This window comes from Sinocyclocheilus grahami, unplaced genomic scaffold (genome assembly GCF_001515645.1).
Source record: "Sinocyclocheilus grahami isolate Dianchi unplaced genomic scaffold, SAMN03320097.WGS_v1.1 scaffold1225.1, whole genome shotgun sequence".
Taxonomy (NCBI): Eukaryota; Metazoa; Chordata; class Actinopteri; order Cypriniformes; family Cyprinidae; genus Sinocyclocheilus; species Sinocyclocheilus grahami.
Genome location: NW_015506404.1, coordinates 490379 through 507491, shown reverse-complemented (window position 1 = coordinate 507491; position 17113 = coordinate 490379). Strand labels below are relative to the sequence as shown.

The following is a 17113-nucleotide window of genomic DNA, read 5'->3' as shown; positions in this document are numbered from 1 at the left end:
AATACATTCTTGCTGAATAGAATTTTTTTCACAGAAATTCTAACTAACCCCAAACTTTTGAGCGGTAGTGTTTATAATTATGTAAATTCATTTTATTTTACATAACTAAAACTCTGTAATTATGTAAACCTACAGTCTAAAGACCTTTGTTTGTTCGCTGATTTCCCAGTGAGATATTATGAGCGCTGAATCTTCGCTCTGCTGCTCTCGCCTGCGCGCTTCCCTCATTCCCCTCCAGAGTTCGATGCGCTCGGCTCTTGGCTCTGCCTGGAGTTCTCAGTGCGGCGACAGCGGTGCTGAATATGGCGACAGACGGGATGATTTTAACAAACCACGACCACCAAATCCGGGTCGGCGTCTTGACAGGTAAAGGCCAGAATCCTTCAAGTCATCCTGGGTTTTATTTTAGGGGGAAGTGGCTGCGTATTTCTAGCTGTTTGCCAGCGGTGCCTCTCCTCCCCAAGTGTGTGTGTGTGTGTGTGTGTGTGTGTGTGTGTGTGTGTGTGTGCGTTTGTGTGTGTTTCTCTGCTGGTCAGCGGTGATTTAAAGCCTTTTCCCTCTTTGCCAGTGATTAATTTACCTGCCAAACCTCCTGCACGAAAAAACAGCCCAGCTTCTAGTTTATGTGAATCTGTTATATTATAATGAAATTTCACAGGAGGATATAGCTTTATCTGCGGAATTATTAATTTTCGTGTGTTGCACCTTTAAAAATAGCTCAAAGTTCACGCTACAGCATTCCATGAGCACATTTAATTCAGTGAATGTTGTATTATTTGTGAAGTACCCGGCCATTTAGACATCAGTGATAGAGATGTGATTTACTGTCAGAGACAGTGGATGCAGTGGGCTGATATTAGTGAGGATGGCTGTGAATCGTGGGCAGAATGCTGGTTTATTCTCTGCATGACAGTCTTGTTAATGCAAACATGCCTTCGCCGGTCATTTCCATTCGTGCTTCATGTTTTTTCAGTGATGCTGGTTTATAACGAATGAAATGTTCGAGCAAAGTCTGTATTACATGCGATTTAATTTCCTTCCTCTGTCAAAAATGGAATAAAATCAAATGCAGACCCGAATTACTGGACGATGGTATTTTGTGTTTGAAATCTTCTAAATTGGCAGGATAATACAGCTTTAGTCAGAGGGAAAAAAACCCGAAGGCCACGGATTTTCATGTGATGTGATTGGTGATAACCCTCTCATGGAAATCCGCTGGTGAAGGTGGTAATGTGCAAAGATGGAGAGAGAGAGAGGAGCTCCATCCAGCTCTGAGGGAAACCCCGCTTTACCTCCTCACTGCTGTAGAGCGGGCAAACCAGCAGCAGTGGCGGCGCTGTCCATGGTGCTGAATTACAGCGGCCGCTCGATGAGCGCTGTCCGCGGTGCTGAAAGGCTGCGGCCGCTCCGTGAGCGCTGTCCTCGATTGCATCTAGCGCTATATATTGTGCTGAAATATAATCGACAATCGCTTCTCACTGGGCGATAAGTTCCGCTCCGTCATTTATCAAATGTTTTTTGTTAGGGCAGGAGACATTGAAGGGGGACACATTCCCCCAGTATTTAGATCAACTATATAGGTTTGATCCATATATTGTTGGATTTGGCCCCAAATTTGATTACAGACTTGCTTTTATAACATGCATTTATAACAGGGGATGTCCCATGGGAGTAACCTGAGGATATGTATTCTGCTCAGTTGCACAATGCATCAAACCTTGTTGGGCTAGAACCTACAACCTATTGGTTAACCAAGCAACCTATTTTTTATTTAAAATATTAAACTTTTTTTTAACTAGAGGACATGTACAGGGTAGTAAGGGCTACTGGGGTATTTGTCTTGCACGTTATGCTCTGTCATTTATTAGACTCTTTTATTCAGCAAAACCAGGCATCAAACAGGACATTTTCTCAGTAGCAGATTACATTCATACATTAATTTGTGTTTTATATGAAGTAACTATTAGCCAGGACAGTTCCCAATAAGTAAACGGCGGATACATTCTCAATAGCAGAATAGATTATACGTTGGTGGGTTTGAACAAACAACCATTTGGTATATAATATTAGATTTTTCTAGGGAAACAGGGCTGCTATTGTATTGACCTGCATTGTCCAGAACTATCTCATTTATCAGATACTTTTATCAGTACATTTATTACAGGTTCGGTCACTGTGGTGTAACGTGAGGTTAAGAGTCTTGCACAAGAGCACAATGGTGATAGTTCATAGATCACTTTTTTGGGGGCTTGGACATACAGCCTTTTGGTTACCAAGCCTGATGACCAACTATTGATTTGGAGGGCAAACAGTTATACTGGGGTGTTGCCCTGCATTGTTATGTAGTGCTTAGCCATTTATCAGATGCTTTTATCAGTGCACTTTACTGGGACAGTCCCCCTGGAGTAACCTCAGGTTAAAGTATCCTGCTCAGTGGCACAGTGGTGATAGTTCATGACTTGCTCCTTTAACCACTAGGCTACAGCACCGCTGGTGTATTGGCCTGCATTGTTTTGTCATATGCTTTAATGTGATTACCGCGTCGGCATCGATATCCAACACCTTAAAAACCTCTAGTTTATTTCACCACATATTGTCAGTAAAGCAAATACAAGCCAGCAGACACGTACATGAACATGCAGTTGTCACGTTCGTCATGCATCAGATTACTTTTGCAACCCCCTCTATTCAGGGATGACATTTGAACAGGAAGATCGCCAATATTTGTCTTGGTAACAAATCTACCATTTCCACTTCTAATAGTGACCCTCTCTCTCTTTCTCTGTATCACCGAAGGCCTGTGTGTTGAGGGAAATGAAGACAGGAAGGTAAAAAGAAAGAGGAAAGAGATATCACAGTCTGTGTGTCATCTGACCTTTTAGAAATCTCTCTCTCCTTGCTGTTGCTCTTCCCTGTGTGCAGCTGTGGGATTTCACGTTGTTGAAAAGTGATTTCCTTCTGTATCTCTATCTTGCCAGTCACCTCTGAGACTCTCACTTACGGGCCATTGAAGTATCTTTATTATCAACAATGTAAAGATAAATGTGTTCAGTGATCAGAGCTGATAGTGTTGACCTTTGATATCAGTCCGTGTTGTTACTTCTATCTTGTGTGCCTGTGCTTGACTAATCATCCAATGACGGAGGGCCCCATCCACATCTGCTCCATCTTCCCCAATGACAGTAGGGTCATGTGACCAGACCTGTCCCCATGTCTGGGGTTGAGAGGAGCTTTGGTTGGCATAGCAACACTGTGGAGGTTTTAGGAACACAACAAGCATACATCGACACCAAGATGTAGGGTGGGGTCATAGTGTTACACCTGGAAACAATACAGAGCTATTGTTGGAGCCATTGAATTTTCATTCACTTGGATTGCCTATATTTTTTGAGGGCATTGAGAAAGAATTTCACTCATGTGAATGAGTGTCTGTTGAGTTTTTTTAAGAACTAGCCATTGGTATTGGTGCATATTATTAAATTCCTTTTATCCAGTGTTATTTAAGTGTTGTTTATATATTAATATTAATATTATTATTATTATTATTATTATTATTATTATTATATAGTATTTATTAATCTTTTAAATGAGCTTCTAGTTTTGCATTTTCAGTCTTCATTTTAATTTAGGTTTTAGTGATTTTTTTACTTGATTTGGCATTTTTATTTCTTTCTGTATTTATTCATTTGTATATACTGTATATTTTAATATTAACTTTATTTTTATTTCAGTTTTAGTAATTTTAGAACTTAATTCAGATTAATTCAATTCAGCAATTAGTTGCCAATTAAGGCAATATTTAAGTTTTTTTGTGTAATATTTATATTTTATTTCAGCTTTATTTTAATGAAAAAAAAAAATTTTTTGTTTTTTTTTAAGTTTCAGTTAAAGGGGTGGTTGATTGCGATTTCACTTCTTTAACGTTAGTTAGTGTGTAATGTTGCTGTTTGAGCATAAACAATGTTCAATGCAAACGGAGATATCGGCGGTTTAATGCCTACAAAAAACGGCTGGTAGGGACTACAACGAGTTACTTCCCAGGTTCATGACGTAACAAACCCAGATAAACCCCGCCCTCGGGAAAAGGTAGCAAAGGGGGCGAGGCCATGCTGCGCTGCTTTAGAGAAGAGGAAGAGAAAACTAAGTGCACATAAAAATCTATTCATATATGAATTGCGATTCTGTCTTCTAACCATTCTAATGGATTCACAAGTTTCAAAATCAATGTTCTAAAGCAGCGGTTCTTAATACTGTTCCTCACGTCACCTGCTCGGCATCTCTCTCTCATTCAGATCATCAGCTCAGCTCTGTTCCATTTATACACTTTATTTTCACATAGCTATGAGAAGCGTTAAACATGGACGCGGGTGCCGTTGCTGTACTGTATTAAAGCTTTAATCAGGATAAAACCGTATATTAAAAGCTAACATAAGCAGTAGCATTTACAAATAACAGCATATCTACAAGTATGAGATAACAACAAACAAAAAACATAGGCCTACCATTAAAAGCAGTGCTTGGACAGGTTCTGCACGATCCTCTTGAATAATATCCTCTGCTTCTCAATCGGGCTCAAACTGATAAGCGATATTAACGATGTCGTTGTTTACAATACAACCGGAGCACATGCCGCTGAGGTGAGGGGCGGGACGATTAGACGCGCACTAGAGGCGTTCTAGCCAATCACAACACACTGGGCTAGCTAACCAATCAGAGCACATCGCCTATTTCTGAGAGCGGGGCTTCATAAAAACAGGAAAAGATCAGCCCATTTCTCAGAGAAGGAACAGAGCTGTGTGGAATAAAGGTAAATTGTGTTGAAAAATAATGTTTTTTTTTTTTTTAAACGAAGCATTAACACATGTTAGACTGCACCCCATAAACACAATCAAGCCTAGAAAAAAACCAGTGAACCACCCCTTTAACAACACTGGTTCCATGTAGGGTTTGATTAGTTGAAATCATGTAACACATGAAAAACGAATCTACTGGAGCCAAACGGAAATGAGCATGTCATTGGTTAAGAGATTTGTCATGCTGCAATTAAAGATCACATGATTAACAGATCCAACCGAAAGGGTTCCAGTTTCTTCTTATGTGTAGTTTAGGTTCATGTTTCAGTAGCTGTTGGGTTTTGAAATATTTTGTTCCTCCCCCTTTCAGCACTGTGTCTCCAAATGACTTCTTTTTTAGCATCCTCACCTTGGTGAGTACTGACCTAAAAATAAACCCGATCTGACCTTGAGAAGGACCGCCATCTTCCTGTCACTTCTACAAAACATGAGTTACTATTAAGGGGACCAAGGAAAGTAGTTCAGCTCAGAAAACCTTTTAACTGATCAGTGGTTCACACTGGTTTTGTATATAAATGCTCATTGCAGAGTTTTTTTTCTGATGGTACTCATATTTGCTTGATTTAGTCTTCTTTTTCAATCATTAAGGGTGTTTGATTAGTCAAGCATAATAAAGAATTAATTTGAATTGAGGAAGCAAACAGGATGCAGAATTACAATATGAATTTGAATGTAAGGAAGTAGAATTAAAATGAATTTTAATTCATTTTAATGTAGTTTTCAGGGTTATTCTAGTATTATTGAGATACTATTGTAGTTTTGTATTAATATTTTTAATTTGTCATATTTTCCATTTTCATTTTAAATTGAAAGTTTGTTGTGTGTGTATTTTTAATATAACAAGTGTGTGTGTGTGTGTGTGTGTGTGCGTGTGTGTGTGTGTAAAGATGAAATATAAATTTTTTTAAATATTTTATTTTATTTTAATTAATGTTTCATGTCAAGATAAGGAATTTTTTTTTATTGGTTTTAATTTTAGTTTTAGTTAACTATAATAAACCTTTTAGCGGTTTAACTCTAACAGCTTTGAATGTCATCTTGCTAAAAGCCTTGTTTGAAAGATTTGAACAAAGTTTATAAAGCCTTGAAGTTTTATGGTTTATACAATGCATAGATGGACGAATAGATGGCACCTATAGAAATTTGGGTCCCACTTTATATTAAGTGGCCTTAACTACTATGCACTTACATAAAAAATAAGTACAATGTACTTATTGTGTTCATATTGTATTGCAAAACACATTTGCTGCTATTGAGATGGGATACGGGTAAGGTTAGAGACAGGTTTGGTGGTCTGGGTAGGTTTAAGGGTGGGTTAAGGTGTAAGGAATGGGTCAACAGTGTAATTATAAATGTAATTACAGAAATTAATTACAGATGTAATTACATGCAGGTATTTTAAAATATAAGTACAATGTAAAAACATGCATGTACACAATAAGTGCATTGTACCAAATTATTAATTTAAATGTAAGTACATAGTTGTTAAGGCCACTTAATATAAAGTGGGTCTGAAATTTGTACCTAGTTTATATATTTTACCATATTTAATAACTTAACTCTTGTGTATAAAGGTCAGAGAACACTTAATTTCCCAGAATTAATCACTCACATTAAATTTCTTTGAATTGCAGTTCAGTAACATCCAATCCAAATGTACACCCATAAACTGAAAAGGAACCGATTCTTCAATTCAAAATGTTTCACTACCCTGTAAAGCAATTGGACTTAGGGTATAACTTTCACCCGTCAGGCGCTAAAATGAGTGATAAATCCTTGTGACAGTTACAGAGCACTTCTTCTTTCATTTGACACAGCGCTGTCATTATAGTCATTACATAAAATGCATTACTTTTAACTTGTCACGCTGTTTGTATGCCTCATTAGTAAAGTGAAGTGTATTGTTGTCTAATTGTTGTTATCTGTTAAAGCACAACTAAAACTCTGTGTGTGTGTGTGTGTGTGTGTGTGTAAATTGACCTGGCAGTGATCAGAGATTGCGAGCTAGACGTTTCGATGGCAATGCAGTGGTCAGTGTTATCGACACAAATGGAAACGAGAAGCTTTATGTCTTCACCCCGGTGTCTCTCATAAAGTTTTTTATTTTTTTTACAGCTGTGATTTTACACACACATATCACCTTTCTGCATGTCATTGAGCTGGATTCTGTCTGAACTTGTGTCCTTCCACAGCAGGACCATTGAAATTCAGTCACTGAACTGAACTGCCAATGAGGAAACTCTCTGCGGCAGACAGCACACATCTCTCTCTCTCTTTCTCTCTCTTGCTTCTTAGCTCTAGCAAATCTGGATAGCACAGGATTGTGTGGGTGGCATTCCAATCTCACATGTGTATCAAAGAGACATGCATAGACCACATTTACACGAGCTGCTAAATTTAGACGCCTGACAAAGTAATAAATAGTTATAAGATACAGTCCCCACTGGTTATTTAGCATGACCAATTGAATGTATGTGTTTTAACTCTTCTCCTTCTATGTCTTCTTCCGATCTAAACTCAGTTCTTCTGCCAGGTTTTTTGAGTTAGTCACCTGAATGTAAATGCCAGGTGACTAATGAGTCTATTTTAAAGGAATTATTACAATGATCCCATTTATGGATTAAAAACAGCAGCATTCCTAATTGCAGGTGCTATTTTTAATCAATTCATGTGAATAACGTAACCACATGCAGATCTTTTTTTTATGCATTTGTATGCTTTACGCTTTCATCTAATGCTTATTCATAAACTACTGGGTGTGTGTGCATTTGATGGATGGATGGATGGATGGATAAAGAAAACGATGGATAGATCAAACTAAGGATGGATGGATAAAACAATGGATGGGTGGATGGATAAAACAATGGATGGGTGGATGGATAAAAAAATGGATGGATGGATGAATAGATAAAACAATGGATGATGGATGGATGGATAAAATGATGAATGGATGGATTCAATGATGGATGGGTAGATGGATGGATGGATGGATGGGTGGGTGGATGGATAAAACGATGGATGGATGGATGGATGGATGGATGGATAAAATTATGGATTGATGGATTAAATGATGGATGGGTAGATAGATAAAACTATGGATGGATGGATAAAACGATGGATGGGTGGGTGGATATATAAAACGATGGATGGATGAATGGATGGATAAAATGATGGATGGATGGATGGATGGATGGATGGATGATAAAGCAATGGATGAATGTATGGATAAAACAATGGATGGATGGATGGATGGATGGATGATAAAACAATTGATGGGTGAATGGATAGATAAAACAATGGATGGATGGATGGATGGATGGATGGATGGATGGATGGATGGATGGATGGATGGATGGATGGATGGATGGATGGATGGATGGATGGATGGATGGATGGATGGATGGATGGATGGATGGATGGATGGATGGATGGATGGATGGATGGATGGATGGATGGATGGATGGATGGATAGATAGATAGATAAAACAATGGATGGATGATTGGATAAAACAATGGATGGATGGATAAAATGATGGATGTGTGGATAGATGGAGTTTCAGGCCTAAGAGGCACAGATTGGAAAGCGTAGCTGTTGTTGTTGTTGTTGTCTTGCTCTTGCATGCCATGATCTCCATTTGGACAGACTGCATTGTCAGTTTGTTACTGTAACACAGCCAAAGTGAACAAAGAGAGAGTCTCATCTGGAAAAAAATGCATCTTTACACTTTAGTGCTTCATTTAAACGTGTGTGTGTGTGTGTGTGTGTGTGTGTGTGTGTGTGTTAGCAAAAGGGGTTAATGCATCTAAAGAATGAAAACTTTTTGGACTGACTTCAAATCCTCCACCATAATTTTACAGATAAACACACAAATGAATCAACCACGTGCTCCAAATACTCTGACATACTGACCTTTCGAATAGATTTGGGATTGAGTTCATCTTTTCACACACAGGAAATTACTGTGTTTGAGTAGAAAAACCCTGACAGGTTGCATTGAGTCTAGATGTAATGCAAAACGAAGCTTTCTTCAATGTTAAAGTCAACATGAAATCAACATTAAGAGCCGCTGTAACACACACGTGATTGCCAGTAAAAAGGAATTGCTGTCAAGGGGACGGTGAACATGAGTTTGTGTGTGTTAAGATTAATAGATCGTGACATTACATGTCATGATACTTTGTAAGAGAGTTGTTTCTGTGTAGCCATGCTGGAAATTTGTTTTAAGCTTGACATGCCCATGAAAAAAGGATTTGGACACTTAAATCACACTTACAAATGTCTGAATATCATTGCATTACATAAAAAAATATCAAACCACTTTTAAGGAAAGTTTACATTTTAGTAATTTAGCTATGTGCTTGCTTTATTTATTTATTTATTTGTAGATTTATTTATTTTTATTTCCATTTAATTGATCATATTTAGCACTTTAGCTTATTTAGAGATGGCTGCCAAGACAACATTTATAATTCATCTAAATTTTATTTTATTTTATTTTATTTTATTTTGTGAAGCCAATGTTTAATAGTTTTAGTTTTAATTTTAGTTAGCACACTAATAACAACACAGCTACGTTTTTATTTATTTAATTTTATTCTGATAATTTTTAATTTTTTCAGCTTTAATTTGTTAGCACACAGCAACACTGCTTTATATTCCATTTCAGTTCAGTGGCATTTTTGAAAAGGTTTCAATAAATATACCTTTGTTCGGTTTGTAATGCTAAAAATATATAGTGTTGAAACTGAAGCCAGTCAACTTGACTTCATACATCCACTAAAAATCACCAAAATACGAACTGATTCAAAAACACTGAGACTTCAGAAGATGAAGAAAATTAAATTGAATGAAGATAATGAAGTGAAAAGATCCTGCAGCATTTGAGACATTTTAGTTGATATTTTATACCTAATGCAATGACATTCAGACACTTTTAAGTGTCCAAATATTTTCTGGGGTCACTGCACTGTATATAAACACATCAATGCATCTCTACATATCCAACCTGCAGGATTTGAAACTGAAAGAGAAACTTTCCTATAGTGTTTGCGTCGGGTCTTGAGTTAATGTCAGTGTGTAGAGTGTGTGTTTGTTTACACAGCCGTGTGTGTGTCTGTGTGTGTGTGTGTGTGTGTGTGTGTTCTGATGAGTCACCGTATGCTTCATTGCCGTCCATTGAGCGCTTCTCTTTAATTAAGGAAGTGGGGATTAATAAAATCATCAGTGACCTGCCCACTCACAAACTCTCTTTCTCCCACATGGGTTTCACCACATCACGATTTGTAAAGTTGTGGGAGAAACAGCATTCGTGTCCACAGCACAGTCCTATATCTACCAGAGCAGTGAGGATGCCTTTATTTCAGTGTTATTTTAGTAGTGTTTATATGCCATTATGGTATTATTCACATTTTTATTTACCTTTGATTTTATATTTTCATTATATAATTTTATTGAATTTTTTGTGTGCTTTCATCATTTTATGTGTATTTATATTTCACTTTATTTTAATTTCAGTTTTAGTAATTGCAAAACCTCAGCTTATTTTATCTCAGTTAGCTGCCAAGGCAACATTTAAAATTTTATAATTTTATGATTTGGTACTTTTTGCTCTATATACAATTCCTTTGCACTGAGGTACAACATGGATGTAGAGTTACCATTTGAATATGAGTACAAAGAAATAGAACTCAAATGAATTGAAATACAAATAAAGTCATATAATTGTAATTTTTAGCTAAAATATTTAAAATGTTTATAGGTCAAATAGATCAATAGAATGATAGATCAATACAACGATAGGTAGATCTAAAATGTATAACATTGGGTGGATGGATGGATGGATGGTTGAAAAGGTTTTAACTAAAAGGAAAGATAAAAGGATGGATGGATGGATGGATGAAAGAATAACTAAAAGGAAAGATAAAAGGATGGATGGATGAAAGGATAACTAAAAGGAAAGATAAAAGGATGGATGGATAACTAAAAGGAATGATAAAAGGATGGATGGATGGATGGATGGATGGATGAAAGGATAACTAAAAGGAAAGATAAAAGGATGGATGGAAAAATAATATGTTGGATGAATGGATGGATGGAAAAATAAAATGATGGATGGATGGGCAGTAAGATAAATTGATGGATGGATAGATGGATGGATGAAATTATAGATTACTAAAATGACGGATAAAATGTTGGATAGATGGATGGATGGATGGCTGAAAGGATAACTAAAAGGATGGATGGATGGATGGATGGATGGCTGAAAGGATGGAAGGAAGGAAGGAAGGAAGGAAGGATAACTAAAAGGAAAGATAAAAGGATGGATGTATGAAAGGATAACTAAAAGGAAAGATAAAATGATGGATGGATGGATGGATGGATGGATAGATGGATAAATAAAATGATGGATGGATGAAATGATAGATTACTAAAATGATATATAAAATGTTGGATGGCTGGATAGATAGATAGATAGATAGATAGATAGATAGATAGATAGATTTGATTGATATCTTGGCCCAGAATCAAAAGGAAACAGATTTAATAAAGAAAATGACACTATGTTTGAGTCGGGTGACAGTCCTGATGTCCAGCGCGAGGTGAACGTGTGCACACTCAGCTCAGTAAACATTCAGCTTCTCCTTAAACACCGCAGACGTGTTTGATCCTTGTTGAATGACGTGGGAAAAGAGTAAATTAGGTTTTGGAGGCTTCAATCCTCTTCCCTGCCTAAATTTAACCTCTTTCTCTGATGGCTTGTCGGTTCCTCACTAACACCCACTCCAGTGCACTGGATTCTTCTCCATACTCTGTAAAAGCTACTGCTTATACTCACCGGCTTTAAATAATGAAGGAAGAATGTGTGTAATGGCAGGGGTGAATAATTCAGCCTCATCTACTCTCTGTCCTGTTCACTAGCGCCATTATGAGAGGAGACACTCAGATCATGCAACCGCACCGTCAAATCTTAATGTTGGTCTCTGGCCCCGTGCACCAGGTCTGGCGCGCGTGGCCCTCGGAGGGGCCGGCCTGAGGTCAGGGCTTTCAGGACGCTGATGCTGATGAACAGAGAGAGAGTGAGGCTGAACTCTGGTCTGCTGAGAGGAGCAGATATCTTCTCGTGAGCTGACGCAAAGGGTTTGGTTTGCCTTTATGAGTTATAGAGTGTAATATTGGAAAATCCTGCTTAGATGTTCAAATGTGCTGGAGGGTCAGGGTTTTAAAGGGACAGTTCAGCAAAAAAATGTTCAAACCTTTTTAATATGTTATTTTCCACACAACATAAGCTCTTCACGGTCCAAAAGCACCATAAAAGTATCATTAAAGTGGTCCATATTTAACTATATATATATGCTCCAGATGATCTAAAGTGATATGATGACAGGGAAATGCAAATCTTCCTCCAGTTTGGGATCAGTATGGTTTTTAATGTTGTTGAAAGAAGTCTCTTCTGATCACCTAGGCTGTATGTATTTGCTCAACAATACAGTAAACACAGTATTATTGTGAAATATTATTACAATTTAAAATAAGTGGTTGCTATTGTAATATGTTTTAAGATTTCATTTATTTCTGTGATGCAAAGCTGAATTTTCAGGATCAATACTCCAGTCTTCAGAGTCACATGATCCTTCAGAAATCATTCTAATATGCTGATTTGCTGCTCAAGAAACATTTCAGATTATTATCAATGTTGAAAACAGTTGTGTTGCCAAATATGTTTGTGGAAACAGTGACATTTTATTTTTCAGGATTCTTTGATGAATGGAAAGTTCAGAAGCATTTAGGTTATGATTGTATGGGCCCTGAACCGACCAAAAAAAAAAAAAAAAAGAGTAGAAAGAGATCCACAACTATTTTCTGAAGAAAATGTGTGATGTTTTTCTATGCAAAACTCACTATTTTTTTAATTCTGTGACATTTCTATGGTCCTTTTTCAATGTAAATTCTATTTTAGCTATTTTTAAGTATACTTCAAAACTTTGCAACTACATGTCAACAAACTCAAATTCACTTGCAACTACTTGTCATCTAACTCTCACTAGAGTATTAGTAGACTGTTAGGGTTAGGAGAATAAGTTGACATTCTTGCAAAAATATTTATAGTCAGTTGCATGTCTGTTGAGGGAGCATCAAAATAAAGTGTTGGCAGATATTAAGCAGAGAGTCTACTTTTACTCTAATGACTGCTAGTTGACATGGAGTTGCAAAGTTACTTCTATTTAGTAGAATGTCTAAAGTGGACTATCAAAATAAAGAGCTACCAATCTTTGAGTGAAAATTGTAAAAAGTAAATCAAATTTTTTTTCTTTTCAGTTCAGATCCAAATCGTAGGTTGCATGATGGATTTAGAGGAAAAACACAATTGTTCACGAAAGTGGTACTTGTGTGACCAAAAGCTAAGAAAATGTTAACGTCTGCTGCCTGTAAAGCACCAATGTGGGAATCCGTTGGCCAATGAGAATATAGCTAGAGTGAGAAAAACATGTTATAAATGTCTCGAGTGCAAATATGGAGAGGATCTTAGAAATGGGAGGGCTTAAAAGAAAGCAGGATGAAAAGCGAGCGAGAGGATGAAATGGGCAGCAGAGGATCTGCAGTCTTGTAGAGGTAACAGTGAAGCTGTGCTGTAATTGCTGATGTCGTCCGGAGAATTGAATGCGATGAAGGCAGCTGCTTACAGCCAGATTCATTAGGACAGCTGTGCTCAGAGCAGAGGGACAGACACAAGCGGAGAGATTGTTGTGTCTTGGGAAATAAGCTGGTTCCAAAATCTGAGCGAGAGAGACAGCTAGAGTGGAAGCAAGAGAGACAGGGTTAAGAGGAGTCTCTCTGTCAGGGGAAATAAGTGCACTGCAGAGTCAGGAAACTCCAGCCATGAGCAGTGTGTTTGAAATCACAGATGCTGTAAAGCAGCGCTGCAGCAGAGAGAGAGCTGAGGGTCTTCCCTTACTGCAGTGTGCTGAACGCAGCCCACCACTGCATACTAAACAACAGCACACGTGACCACCGCAATACTGCACTTCACACGGCATACCCAACGACAGGAAATTAAGACTTTTCATCAGCAAGGATGCATTACATTGATTGAAAGTGACAGTAAAGACATTTCTAAAGTTGCAAAATATTTCTATTTCAAATAAATGCTGTTCTTTTGAACTTTCCTGTTCATCGAAGGATCCTGAAAATAAATATGGGTTTTCGCAAAAATATGAAGCAGCACAACAGTTTTCAATGTTTATAATTAGGGATGTAACGATTCACTCAACTCAATTTTTTTTTAACAAAATGAGATTAAAGACAAATTATAAATTAAATGTGTCCTTTCATTATTGCTTGGACAAAATACTGTAAGTTTCTTTATTAAATTTAAATATAACACCATAATAATATACTAATATAGCACTTGTAAATTATTGCTCTTTTGTTGGTTTTTAATGCTTCTATTGTCCTCATTTGTTAGTCGTTTCTATGGTCTACACTGGATGCGGCGCGGCATGACAAGACAAGACAAATCCCCGACAGAAAACTGCTGCTGCGTTCTATATTGACACAAATTTCAACGGTTGCTTTGTCGCATGCAGTGTACTAGACAGACTTTAGCTGTTGCGGCGCAGACACGGTGTTACTCACCTATTGAGAAGAAACAAAGCAACCTCGGCGTCCGATCGCAATTACATTTTAAGATGTATTAAATAGAAAACACTTATTTTAAATTGCTATATTATTTCACAATATTACTGTATTCACTGTATTTTTGATCAAATAGAAAACGTATTTTAAATTGTAATAATATTTTACAATATTACTGTTTTTACTGTATTTTTAATCATATAAATGCAGCCTTGATGAGCAGTAGAGACTTCATTCTAGGACATTAAAAAATCTTACCGGCATAATAATTTTGTACGTTAAGAAGCATCGCCATACTAAACAAGGGCACTAGGGAAGGATCCTATGATTTTAGTTTTTGATCATATATGAAGGTGGATAAGGACTTGGGTCTCCAAATAACTAAAAAGCATTATAAAAGTATCATAAATGTGCACACTATGCCTTTTGGTGCTATTTTTCAAACCTTATGGAGTCTTTGGGGCTTGATGAGCGCAGTTCCTCAATCACTTTCACTCTTCAGAAATACACCTTTTGTGTTCCACAGAAGAAAGATAGAGAGTCATATGGGTTTGGAAAGACATTATGGTGAGTAAATGATGACAGGATGGTTATTTTCAGGTGAACTGTTTCAGTATATTAATGATGTAGTTCAGTAACATCTGGATGAGTGTTTGTGTTGATGGTTAAATCACCATATGTTCAGCTAATCTCAGTCCACATATAACATTCTCATGCTTTGTAAATCTACAAAACGGTTGCTTTGAGACTGACCTTTGACCCTGACTAAAACCACGTCGACCCCCACATCAGTGTATCAAACATCTGGGGTCGTCGTATCTATTTTGATGCATGATAGTCTCTACTCATAGCGTCTGCAGTGGCGTCCTCCATTAACGTCTCTCATTGAAATCTGATGAAATCTGAGATTCATAAAGATGCATGATGGAAAACTGCCCTGAAGAGGGCCATTGGGTAGAATTTAATTCTCATACGCCTGTGCGGGGGTGGACGCTTACGCTGGCAGTGTGTGTCAGTGTAATGTGGTTTAAATACGCAAGAGGCTGGCAACACTATAACTGCTGCTCATAGTTAGTGATCTGACATTAGTGCTCCACTAATGTTGTTTAATTTTGTTGTGATTGTCATTTTTATTTTTATTTTTTATATATGTCTATTTTAAATTTCAGTTTTTAATTTGATTATTTCACTACAGACTGAAATAAAATAAGTTATTTTTATGTATTAGTTATTTTCTATTTCATTATTTAAACTAAAGATTATTTAATTTATTTAAATGTATATCATTTGTATTATTTATTTTTTATTTCCATTAATTTTTTTATTTTTATTTCAAGTAATGTGATTTTTTTTTATGGTTTTAATTAGTGTAAACTAAAGTGTAACAATGTAAAAATAACTGTGCTCCAAACATGAAGGATTCCTCAAATCATGTGTCTTTTTTAATTTTTTATCAGGCCCACCATTTTCACTTGACAAACAATAAAACAGTGAAAAAATGTGAACAAGCGCATACATAAAATGCAGGGGGAAAATATGTAATAATATAAACTATCAGAAAATAAAATGTGAAATACACAAAGGGATAAAAGGTTTCCTTGGTTTTTCCATTTCTGAAATTTGGACATTTTTGGAGATATTTTTTTCCAATTGCTTCATTAGTCATTGTTCTTTCCATATTCACAGAGGAGTTGGTGAATTATCCATAAGACAGGCCTTCATACAGATCTGAGAGCAGAGAAACAAAGATTTCTGTGAGAAATGAGTGAGAATGACAGTCGACTCTTAACATCCCATCAGTCTGATCTCTTTTATTGTCACTGGTTTGAGTCCCAGCAAACACACTAGAGTCACTGGCTGTACGGATAAAATTGGGACATCCCTGATTTTACAAGCCATGATGATCAGAATTTATGGATTATGGAATTAAAAAAACAAATAGTTACTACTTGTTGTACTTTTATTTTTATTTGGGTAGATGACACACAGCATGTCAATTTATTTCTTTTTATTTATTTATTTTTACTCAAATTTCAAGATTAATGTTTAAGAGAAAGTACATATTTTAGGTCATGTAACTGGTCACTTTATTCACTTTGTTTTACTAGCTAACCTAAATTGTTCTGTGATGTGGGAAATGTCTCTTAAAGGTCTGATACAGACCTTATTCCTGATATCTTGTAAATTAGTCTAAAATTATTTTTACATTTTTAAAATTCAAATTCAAAAATAATGTTTCAGGAAATGTGCAAATTGTTGATCAAAGATATCTTTTGTTTTCATCATTTGTAATCAGCCTTTTGGTTCAGCTTGTGATGTGGCAAATCCGTTTTGAAAGAACAAATATTCCATGTTCAATGTTTTTTAATTAAATTAAAATTCGAGATGAATGTGTAAGGTTAAAGTATATATTTTAAATGCTGTAACTGGACACATTCCATTTTTTTAAGTATTTTTAATCACCTTTTTGACTTTACTAGTTCTCTTAAATATTCCTGCGATGTGGCAAATAAATGTTAAAATGTACAAATATTCAATGTAGTCCCATATGCAGATTTAATTAATATGATTTTATTTATTTTTTTGCTACATGCACTTTTACAAGTTGTTTGAACAGAAATGTGTG

General features: G+C 36.4%; 1 protein-coding gene across 1 annotated transcript in view; it reads left to right on the top strand.

The window, feature by feature from the left end:
• Window positions 1-247: 247 nt before the first annotated feature.
• Window positions 248-17113, top strand: part of LOC107568210 (gephyrin-like) — an 83686-nt gene continuing 66820 nt past the window's right edge. Inside the window, exon 1 of the mRNA XM_016254138.1 lies at window positions 248-366. Coding sequence (XP_016109624.1) covers window positions 303-366 — 64 coding nt within the window. The 5' untranslated portion in view covers window positions 248-302. The remainder of the gene's footprint in view (window positions 367-17113) is intronic.